This window comes from Trachypithecus francoisi, unplaced genomic scaffold (genome assembly GCF_009764315.1).
Source record: "Trachypithecus francoisi isolate TF-2019V2 unplaced genomic scaffold, Tfra_2.0 Lachesis_group0, whole genome shotgun sequence".
NCBI lineage: Eukaryota > Metazoa > Chordata > Mammalia > Primates > Cercopithecidae > Trachypithecus > Trachypithecus francoisi.
This window is the reverse complement of record NW_022681453.1, coordinates 107,643,420-107,655,473: the sequence shown is the minus strand read 5'-3', so window position 1 is coordinate 107,655,473 and position 12,054 is coordinate 107,643,420. Positions and strand designations below refer to the sequence as shown.

At 37.8% G+C, this 12,054-nt stretch overlaps 1 protein-coding gene across 6 annotated transcripts in view; it reads left to right on the top strand.

Moving 5' to 3' along the window:
- ROBO2 (roundabout guidance receptor 2) overlaps positions 1 to 12,054 on the top strand; it is a 619,239-nt gene that overhangs the window by 585,871 nt on the left and 21,314 nt on the right. For all 6 annotated transcript variants that reach the window (XM_033211611.1, XM_033211608.1, XM_033211607.1 and 3 more), the window contains exons 23-24: positions 1,040 to 1,300; positions 5,841 to 6,046. In XM_033211611.1, the coding sequence (XP_033067502.1) occupies positions 1,040 to 1,300; positions 5,841 to 6,046 (467 nt within the window). The remainder of the gene's footprint in view (positions 1 to 1,039; positions 1,301 to 5,840; positions 6,047 to 12,054) is intronic.

The following is a 12,054-nucleotide window of genomic DNA, read 5'->3' as shown; positions in this document are numbered from 1 at the left end:
TAATTATGTTGCATGTGGGTGAGAAAGGGTGGAAGAAAAGTTGATACCAGAAAAATAGGAGAAAGCTAATGAGCTAGTTTACAGCAGGAAACTGATGTGTGATTGTGGGAGTGGGGATGAAGTGTAGGAGAAAGATTCACAGATATTTAAGATGTTGAATTTATAAGACCATTATATCCATTAATATTATTTATCTTTTCCTTGTCTTTGTTTAAAAGGATGTCATAATCTGATTTCTGAAAGTATTCGGACTACAGAGAATTGAAATAAAAATGCTATTGATTTTGTCTCATGGTTAAAACTTTTTGGATTAATTTTCTAAGAAAATATGGTTTTAAATAATTGTTATATTTTACACTCAAAATTTTTTTGAAGGATAGATCGCAGGCTAAACTTTTTTTTCCTACAATAGAAGTATCATTTTTATTTTATAGGGCAAGGTTTTGAACTCCCGTTTTATGTTTTGCATTTGGATGACAAGATAAAGAACATTGGTTTTTACTGAGAAAATTAGGAGACTCAAAGAGATACTGAATGCATTTATATCATAGTCTTAATGACATATGGAATGAAAGGTTATCAGATATCTAGAATAAGAATAAGTAAAATTCTCCAATACTTCTTAGACAATCAATCAGCTATATTGGCATGTAATGTTGGTGCACAAGTATGAACAGGCGAAGGAAGTAGTTAAATCTATGAGCACTAAATTCATTAATTGTCTTTAATTAGCAATTTGTTTTTTTCACATGAGTAAGTTTGTTGGGAAGTTATTGCCTCTTGTAACTGTGGGGTAACAATTAGCTAATAAGGTCTTTTAAGAATAAATTAAGATATTGAGATAACAGATGTAATTACAATTAGAAGTTAAGATAACAGCCAGGTGATTTACTGTGGTGACACCAACAGCTTCAGGAAGAAATGAACCGCGAGAGCATTTCAGATACCATGTGGTTGCTGCTTACTGCCAGTAGAATTGCGTGCATGTATGTGTATGCGTATTTGTGTCAATGTGCCTATTTTTCTCATTTAATTTCAGCTATGACAGTGATAGCTGGTGCCCACCATTGCCAGTACAAACTTACTTACATCAAGGTCTGGAAGATGAACTGGAAGAAGATGATGACAGGGTCCCAACACCTCCTGTCCGAGGCGTGGCTTCCTCTCCTGCTGTCTCCTTTGGACAGCAGTCCACTGCGACTCTTACTCCATCCCCACGGGAGGAGGTGCAACCCATGCTGCAGGCTCACCTGGATGAGTTGACAAGAGCCTATCAGTTTGATATAGCGAAACAAACATGGTAAATATCTTCATTAAGTCAAGAGACCCATACTTTCAACACAGGGATTTCTTTTAAATAAATTCACAAGAGATTCTGATAGAACTACACAGCTAGGTTTAAAAGTGATTTTGTATAACTCCTTAATCATTTAGATAAATATATTCACTGCAGAAATGTTAAATAATTTGGCCAAAACTAGAACTAGAACTGAAACTGGAACTGGAGCTGGAACTAGAACTAGAACTAAAATTACAACTAGAGCAAGAATTCAAATCTGCTGTATTTCAGGCTAAAGTGCTCTTGGCTACACCAGAGTCTTCTCTGATTTATGGTTTATCTTCAGTTAGCATATCCTTGAACTCACATCCCATGATGTAAAAGAAGACTCCTTTTAGATTCCTCAAAGTGCCTGTGATTAATTCTGTATGTGGTTGTCAATATGTAAATGTGAGCTTCTGCAAATCACATGTGGTCAGTATTAGTTATTAAAAGACTCTCTTTACATGAATTAAATGCAACAGAAAAAAACAACAATATTAGTATCAGTAAATGCATGAAAAACAGGAGTAATCAAAAATTTCACATTTCTTTTTCTAATCAATCTATAAACTTCTATAAACTATAGGTGGCAATTTACCTAGGTATCCTGAGGAATTAACACAGATATATAAATGGGACTAACTCTCACAATTTTATACAGGTTTTTTTTGTTGTTGTTGTTATTCAGTGTTTCTATTTTAATTTTCAAAGGCAAGACTGTTATATCACTATTTTAAATCTCCATGTCATACTCCAATTTTCTTCTGTTGATTTACACTTTGTGCTTGAAGTCTGAGTAAATTTTTTAAATAGTATTTGTTTTGTTTTTTAAAATAGTTCTAGTCTTGGGGATAAATAATTCTTATGCTCATTATTAATGATTTATTTTTAAAATACAGCTAACTGTACATAGAAAGAGATACCAAAAGCAGGAGTATTACTTAAAGATCATTACAAACAGCCTCTTTTCTTAAGATAAGACATTCTTGAACATTTTCCAACAATTGTCAGATGCTTTCTCAAAGGTCAAAGACAACTTGCCGTTAAATGCTATTATTTGTCATCAATCTGCTTTTTATAAAACATCACTATGTAAGTTGAAGTCAGCTGCTTCAAGAGCCATAGAATTCCTTCATGTTAATTAATGAAGCAATGCAGTTTGGTCGTCTAAAGCACAGACTCAAGCTGAAGAGTTCTCAAATTTGCCTACATTTTAGAACCATTTGGATAACCTTAAAATATATTGGTACCTGGGCGCCACTCCCAGAGAAAGATTCTGACTGCCATGATCTGGAATTTGACTGCAACAGCTAAAGTTGGGACTACTGCTGTGGAGATGAACCTGTCTTACTGGCTGCATGACTTTGGGCAACTTGCTAAACATTTATATGCGATAGTTTCCCCGTGTGTAAAATGATGGTGATAATAGGAATTCGCTCCTATAGGAAATTAGACCACCTATATTTCTGAAAGCAAGTACAAGTTTCAAGGGTCCCTAAGACCACTCTGGAGTTTGAGAATTCTCTATAGTAAGTCATGGAACTCACCAAAAGATGTTACACCCAAAGCTACAGTTTATCACAGTGAAAAGACATGCATTAGCATCAGCCCAAAGAAGAAACGCATGGGACGTAGTCCAGGAAAGTTCCAAAGCAGAGCTTCCAGTTGTCCTCTCTCAGTGGAATCATAGACAGCATTACTTTCCCAACAAAAAGCATGACATTAAACACCAGGGAGAACTGCCAGCCAGGGATGGGCACACCTTCCCTGAGGTCCTGCGACTTCATTTTGGTTCTGTCACACAGGCATTGTTACTGCCCACATGGCTGACCTCAATTTCCAGCCCCTCCAGAGGCTGAGGTGATACCGTGCAACTCGAAGCCCCACCATAAATCATATTGCTATGCTTTCTGGAGTAGCCTAAGGTCTCTAGGTAAACAGAGAGACTTTTATCAAGCAGGACATTCTAAGGGCTTAGAGATTACTTCCCAGGAGTAGAGGGCAAAGGCCTAATCTCTCTTGGGTCCAGCTTCAATTCTTTTGTTACATATCCTACTTTTTGTGAGAATGAAATGAGTATGAACTTATATACTACTGTACCTGGCTGTGTATTAGCTGTTGTTATTTAGAAAGGCCTGGGTTTTCACCCCGAGTTGTTCACTGCTGTCTTCCCACACTTAGAAGAGTGTACCACTTAGTAAGTGCTTGATAGATATTTGCTAAAAGAATGAACAAATTAGTTCATCTCCGCCTGCTGCAAACACCCATAGAGGACACCGTGCTGCTTTTTCTGAGTGTGTTCCTACTCAGCCAGCAATCTTTCCGAGCGTCTTGGCTGACTCCACCTCTAGGAGTCATGAGCCTGCATGTGCTTCTGGTTTGAAAGTGACGCTCCATCTGGGTTGCACATCGACATCATAGGAGGACTGTTTAACAAATAATAATTCCCAGGCTCCACCTCCCAGGATCTGTTTCTATTGATTAATGAAGTAAACAGCACAGTGCCTGTCACTGGAAGATATTTATAAATGGGTTATGTATCCTCTTCCTGTATTTCATTTTACCTCTTAATTGTGCTTAAAAAGGAGTACATTTTTCATCCATCAAGGTATATTTGTTTTATCAAGAGGTATCAACAGTGATGTAGGGACCAGAGTGTTGGTCTGATCCATCCTTTCCAGGACCCAAGTCCACATCCTTACAGGAGAATGAATCATATTGCCCTGTAGCCTCTTGCTCATCACTCGGCTGCCTCCCTTCCCAATTCATAAGCAGATTGGAGACAACATTTATAGCAAGATGTGCTCATCTATCCTCAAGCTTTTCTGTAGTAATACTTAGGAAACTTGCTATTTCTTCTGATTTTCAACTTGCAGGCTGTGATGAATACCACATACTAACTTGGGGCCTCAACTTCCTAATCTATTAAAGATTGAAGATTGGGGTCTGATGATATTGAGGTAACTTCCAGAACTAGAAATTGTTTTAACATGGAAATATCAAGAATCCTGTTAACACTGAGGTTGGTTACAAGTTCAAGAAGCCAGTTGGGAGAGGAATATTAAACAAATTTGGGAAGATTAAAATACCTTTCCCGAAGCATGCAAATGACAGAGAAAAATAATCTAATGTCTTTCATTCACGAGCCAATACTAAAAATGCATAGTACTTTTTAATATCTCCCTTAAATAGCATGGTCTTTTGAATACCTTTTTTATGAAGGCAAAGAAAATACTTACTATGTTAAAACATGTAGTACGTTCACTTTTTAAGGCTGGTAACAAATAACAATGAATTGATTTCATTTAGCATTTTATGGTTTTGAAGAAAATCTGAGTAGACTCAAAACAAATCAACTGGACCTTACTGCCCAGCTTCACATTTTGTTAGCTACCTGGTTTGAAACAAGTCACTTAAATTTGACCTTCACTTTAATAAATTCTAAAGAAGGTTGGGCCAAGCATGATAGCTCATGCCTGTAATCCCAGCACTTTCGGAGGCTGAGGCAGGACGCTTGCTTAAGCCCAGGAGTTTCAGACCAGCCTAGACAATATAGTCCCACTCTACAAAACATTTAAAAACTAGTTGGGCATGGTGAAGCACACCTGTAATGCCAGCTACTTGGGAGGCTGAGGCAGGAGGATCACTTAAGCCTGGGAAGGCAGGGATGTAGTGAGCCATGATTGCATCTCCAGCCTGGGCGGCAGAACAAGACCCTGTCTCTCAAAATAAATAAATGAATGAATGAATAAAGAAATAAATAAGGGTTGATAATGCATGATCTATTTATTTCATAAGGCTGAGATTAGAATTATTTATTCATTGCAAAAGGTTTATGATACACACTAGTGTTCTAAACACAGAGAATGCTTAGATGAATCGTTTATGACTTTGAGGAGTTTAAGACTTTGGTGAGTGAGACAGATGCATAAATAGCTGCTGGAGCACAAATCAGTTGTGCCTGCCCTACACTGGGTTACAGTGAACATGGAAATAGCCTTCCAGCCTTGATGTGAGAGGGATCGTGCGGGGAGGAAGCCTTCCAGGGTGGGGAATGTGTTCAGGGTTGGGAGGCAGGGAATATTAGGACCTCATGTGACATCTTTTCTTCACAAGGGCCAGCAGGCAGCATGGGTTACACAGACTGAGTAGAATTTTGACATTAAACTGGGGACAAAAGTGTAGTATTTTTGGAGAAAAATGTCCACTTTAAATAGTTCCTCGTGGCGAATATTCCTAGGCACTTCTAGATGACTTCTTTTCACAAAAATACTGGGTCCGTAGTTTTTTTCCTCCACATATTATCCCAAGTGAAGAGTTTAGTGGTCTATGTTTTCCTTGTTTGGTGAAGCTCATATTCATAGTCATTGTCTCTGCTGAAAGCATTACGAGCTCCAAAATTAGTTAATGGAAAGGAAGAAGACAATATGAGTCACTATAGCATGCATTTAATTAAAATTATGATTTTGTTGCATGTTAATGAGTTGCTTCTCTTTTTTAAATTTCATTTGAATTCTAGGCACATTCAAAGCAATAATCAACCTCCACAGCCTCCGGTTCCACCATTAGGTTATGTGTCCGGAGCCTTGATGTCTGATTTGGAAACAGATGTTCCAGATGATGATGCTGACGACGAAGAGGAAGCTTTAGAAATCCCCAGGCCCCTGAGAGCACTGGACCAGACTCCCGGATCCAGTATGGACAATCTAGACAGCTCTGTGACAGGTAATGGAACCAATTTAATAGGAATAACTGACCTACTGGTAACGTTAAAATGCATCAAAAATCAACTACTTCCTTATTGTAAGATTTATTCCACTCCATCTATTTCTGTAACATTTCAAATATGTTAATATTAAATACAAAATTCAAAAAGGATTTGGAAATACTTTTGCTTTCCTGCAAAAATGATAAGAAAATTCATGAATTTTAAAGAGCGTTAAAGACATGAAAGAAAACTCAATTGTATCTAGGGCTTTCATGAGAAGTTCACTCTCCTAGGAAACCAAGTCTATGACATGAAAACCTTGACTTTTAGAAATGGTCTTTTTTATATATATCAGGAACAGCATATGAAGTGAATGCAATCTTAAAATGCTTCTTGATATTTCACTCTGTAAAATCATTCACTGATAGAAAGTAAGCAAGTCTCCTGAATAAGGCACTTTAAGGTTGCACAAGGTATTATTTTTAGAGTAAAGAAAATGTATAGCGAGATAAACCATATGTTTATGCATTTCACATTGCTGAATGTAGTAAATGCTTCTCTTCCAAGAAATGCAGTTATTTTTTCTGTGTACTTCTTTGGCTTTCTCTTGCCTTGTTCACCAAGTGAAACAGTTCCATTAGAACTCTTCTGTGATGATCCCAGGACTGAGGTATAACCTATTTTCAGGGATTTAAATGTACCAAATTTTTTAAAGAAAACTTTAAATCCTAATATGGCCACAATGAAGATGGAGAAAACTAAAAATTCAGTCTTTCTATTCAAATAGATATACATTGTTGGAGACACAAGAAAATGCCTCCTACATGACTGTGTAGACAGAGCTACTACAAACTGAAGTCTGGTCTCTGCGTTTCACTGGGTCTTCTCAGAAGACTGCTCATATTTGTATTTACTGTGATGACATCTTTCATCCTAGGAGGTATTTGACCACAATCTCACTTAATTATGCCAACAGCTTCCAAACTTTCACAGATTTTACACAATGTGTTAGAGTTCTGCAAACACTGATGGAAACTGGCTTATGACAATGATAAAGCAGCATCAGTGCCTATGATTTTCCTCTGCATTCCTCCCTGAATTACACAATGTGTGATGCACGAGCCCATTTTTCAGTTTTTCTTCTTACTTAGGGTCTGGTCTGCTTGCCAGCCTAATTAAGATTTAAGAGCTGCAGATACACTGCTGTGGTTTGAAATCCAGATCCAACCGAAGGTGACAGAGCACAGGTTAAAATCCTCAAATGCAGAGAGCGGACTTATTAGTGCACTTTTATGTTAAACCCCTTTGCCTGAGTTTCCAGCATAATCTCCTTCAGGGTAAAATTCTGCATATTTTTGCATATTTCACTGATGATACTGAACTCTTTTCCATTAGAAATGCAGTAACAAACTGCAATAATGATGAAAAAAAGTCAGCTATAATCTGTGTAGTTCTTTTATTAAATATTATAATGTCAAAGATGATAAATATGTCTATAAATCGGGGAATGCCGTTTCGCACTTTTACATGCTCACCTGTGACATGTTAGGCTACCGGATGTGACTGCAGCTCAAGCAATCTGCATTTTTCCTGTAGCCAGTGTAATGTTCACTCCAAATGAAGCTTTTATTGCTAAGAAAAAAGTCTGGTTTCCTCCTTGAATTCACTGCTTAATTACTGCCATATATAAAAACCTCAGGCGTTTAGGTTTGTATTCCATGATGAGCTTATCCTATGAATAATACATCTCTTTAGTGAAAGAAGTTGTGCTCTACACAAAAGTAGCCAAATACAAACCCACTCTTTTTTTTCTCTTTCTCTTCCACAATAACTTTGTGGAGAAGGTGTGATCAAAGATTTAATTTGCTTTCTGTGGTATGTGAGTGCTTATGAGTGTGTGTGTGTGTGTGAGAGAGTATGTGTTAGGTGTGTGAGTGTATTGGAATGTGGATGTGGGTGCTTGTGTACGGAGTGTGTGTATAAACGTGTGAGAGTGTAGATAAGGCTGTAAGTGTGATAAAGTGTGTGCGCATGCACACATGCAGACACGTATGAGAATAGCCCTGAGGTGGATGTATATAGAGACTGAATATTAGAGAAATCAGCAGGCCAATGAATGTTGTTCTAACGTGCTTATGTTTTCCTCAGACTCTTCAGGCTAGTTTAATAGCACTGAATGAGGTGGGCAATAAAACAGGCATTATTTCTACGAGCTTTTTACGTTTTTAACATGGTAAGTGCCCATACAGTGGATGCGGATCATACCACCAGTTACTGTGGGTTCTAAATATGTTTGTGGTGTGAATAAATTAGTCATTACCTCCCCCTGAAATTTTGTTAGTTATTTTCACTTTCTTGAAACTAATGACCATTTTATTAAATAGGTCTCACAGTTACAGGAGGCAGCATGGGTTACACAGTCCCTGAAACTCTGAAGCCAATCAGAATATTGGATTCCAGTCTCTGACACTCTGAAGCCAATCAGAATATTGGGTTCCAGTCCCTGAAACTCTGAAGCCAATCAGAATGTTAGTTCAATAACAACCCTGAGATGGGCTAGTAAGCCCGTATGTGAAATTGGGCAGAATTTTACTTGGATATATTGCACTTCACAGCTGCCACATTAGGGAATATATCAGCAGTTATTCAGGGACAGAAACCATCTTTTTGTAAAGAAATAAGCATGTTAACTGCAAAAGTTTTTATAGCAACTAATTTGTGAGGGAGTTCTTAAATTTTGAAATGATGGTCTATGGGGGAAGAAGGCTAAAAAAAGAAGAAAGTAACAGCAGTTCCATATCCCATGATCTCAGTAGTGGATAATAGGTATTTGCAGGTCTGCTGTTAATATTTCTTTCTTTCTACAACAAACACCTATTGAATGCCTATCACTTCTAATCACTTGGCTAAAAATTTAGATTCAATAATAATAATAATAGGTAACACATATACAACCTTTACTAAGTGCAAGGCATCTTTCTCTTCTTTTTTTTTGGGACGGAGTCTGGCTCTGTGGCCCAGGCTGGAGTGAGCGGCGCCATCTTGGCTCCCTGCAAGCTCCGCCCCCCGGGTTCCCGCCATTCTCCTGCCTCCGCCTCCCGAGGAGCTGGGACCACAGGCGCCGCCACCTCGCCCGGCTAATTTTTATGTTTTTAGTAGAGACGGGGTTTCACCGTGTTAGCCAGGACGGTCTCGATCTCCTGACCTCGTGATCCGCCTGCCTCCGCCTCCCAAAGTGCTGGGATTACAGGCACGAGCCACTGCGGCCGGCCCATGCAAGGCATCTTTCTAAGCAGTAGCCTGTATTTCGTGTGGTCGCATGAGCTAAGAATAGGTTTCACATTTTTGAAAGGGTTATGGGAAAACAAGAAACAAACAAACAAAAACTAAGAAGAATGTATGACAGGGACAGCAAAGCCTAAAATACTTAGTGTTTGTCATTTTACAGAAAAAGTTTGCCGATCCCAATTATAAAGTTTTAGTGTATGTTAATTCATTTAATCCTCACAACCCTACTAATAGTATTATTTTCATTTACTAGACTAAAAACTTGAGTCACCGAGGGTTTTAAAGCCTTTTTCCAGGTTACCCACCTGATAAATGGAAGAAGAATGTTCAAAATCGATCAGTCTTACTCTAAAGACAAATTATGATGATCCCTGCTCTGGGAACACACAACTTTCTTCTGATCCGTGGCATAGGCATATTTAAGAGGAAAATAATATGCTGGTTTGTTGCTTAATATGTGGAACTGAGTGTGTGTATATAAACACACATGAATAAATATGTATACAAGCACAACATATAATTTTCTCTCTAGAAACATGAGTCCTTTTTCCTTACGCATTTAATCAAGATCAAGATATTAATTTTAGATGTGACTTTTGTGATTCATTTTTTTCACATTCAGTTCTGTGTTTATTTATAGTGACCCATGCTACCAAAATTCAGCTCTAGCAGCACTTTTTGCAGTGAACCTCATTTTAATAATTTTCGTAATCTGTGCTCATAATGCACACTTGTTTGATTGTAATAAAATACAACATACTTATTTATTACAGCTCACTGGACTCTGCGCTAGAAAGTAAACATAAAGGCTTGTTTCTGTCTTCAGGAATAAACCTGTAATTTCTTCCTAAATGCCAAACCGTTGGGGAACGGTGGGGGAGAGGGCTCCAGTACTTCTTTCTGTAACTTCCATGGTGGGAGTCAAGGGTAATTATTTCCTGAATTTAATGACACCACCAGGAAAAACGAAACAGAAGGCAGTAGGAGAGAGTGCAGGGGGAAAATGTCCTCAACGTGTAGCAGAGCTCCTAACTGCCTCCGTGATCACAAAAAGGACCTTGACTGAGATTGTGTCCTGTTCAGTGAGACAAGTAGAAAGTTTCCTCGACTGCTGGACTCCACATGGATCCCACAGCTGAAAGGAAATCATGGCTCTATTTTTTCTAGTTTATGTTTTTGGAGGTTTGTACTGGAACTCCCACAGCAGTCAATATGCAAACAATGAAACCTGGCGGCCTCACCATCTGACGCAACCACACAAGCTTTTAGAGCTTCGGCCACTAAAATATTTGACTTGAAACTTTGCTTTTCTACAAAACTTAAAGGAAAATAAGTTTAGTATTGAGGAAAATTTCAGGGATAATGCCACAATAATCAAATTAATTTCTTAGACTACTTCAACAGGTTTGATGTCTTTAAAGAACAATTAAATATATATTTCAAAATTGAGCAGATAAAAAGGGGAAGGGGGACATTACACATGTCATTTTTATCTGAGTGAAACAAGGTACCAAGCATCATATGTCCTAATGAAGATGTTTTTAATTGCTTATTTTGCTTTCCATATGTATTACACATTCCTTTTCTTTTTTTCTTTCTTTCTTTTGTTGTTTGTTTGTTTGAAATGGAGTCTCGCTCTGTCACCCAGGCTGGAGTGCAGTGGTGCAATCTCTGTTCAGTGCAACCTCCACCTCCCAGGTTCAAGAGATTCTCCTGCCTCAGCCTCCTGAGTAGCTGGAATTGCAGGCCCGGGCCACTACGCTGAGCTCATTTTTTTGTATTTTTAGTAGAGGCAGGGTTTCACCATGTTGGCCAAGCTGTTCTTAAACTCCTGACCTCAGGTGATCTTCCCACTTTAGCCTCCCAAAGTGCTGGGATTAGAGATGATGACACATTCTTTTCTTTCTGAGGCATGCAGGTAGAATCGTTGCACATTCAAAATGTTTGAGTGAAAGAAGAAGTTCTGCAGATTTGACATGTTTTTCTACATGTAGGCAAAGGTCAATATTTGGATTAATTCATCTAAAGACGTTTGTAGCTGCAGCTTTTACTTAACAGATAGACAAACAACATTGAATAGGAAAAGTTCATAGATTAAATATTGGTTAACAAAATGGGGGACGGCTAGTTTTTGTATCTCATAAAAATGGTAATGCAACAATTAGCAGGGTCATATTATAAAGCACAGACTTTACTCTAGCTTAATGGATCTAAGGATAAGCATTTATCAGCAAGGAAAGATTTAGCATAAAACGACATGTAAATGAATTGATGACTGATCATAAATTAATTTTAGTGCTGAAGATGTAATAGAGACACAGCAAGATGCCACTTTATCATGGTATTTTACTGCTCAGTAACATTCGAGCAACAACTTAATGTCCTGTGTGCAGGACTACTTTAACAGCTTGAATACATTTGAGATTTTTTTGTGGCCTTTCTGAAATTTAAATCAGGGAAATTTGGAACGATTGAAAATGTAAACACAAATAAATTTGGCTATCTGACGTAAATTCATTTTTCATTAAACGTTTAAATATGTATTGATTATGTTTGGGGTTAAAACATGTCAAATTGGCATGGAGTGCTTATAATTTGTAAGAAGCCTGTAGCCGAATTGGTTTCACCTGGTGTTCATTTTAATTTTCATGTTTATACTTAACGTTTATGAAAGAAAAATCAGTTATCACAAAAGTGACTTACTTTTAAATTTGCGAATTCGTATTTTTATTTTTGT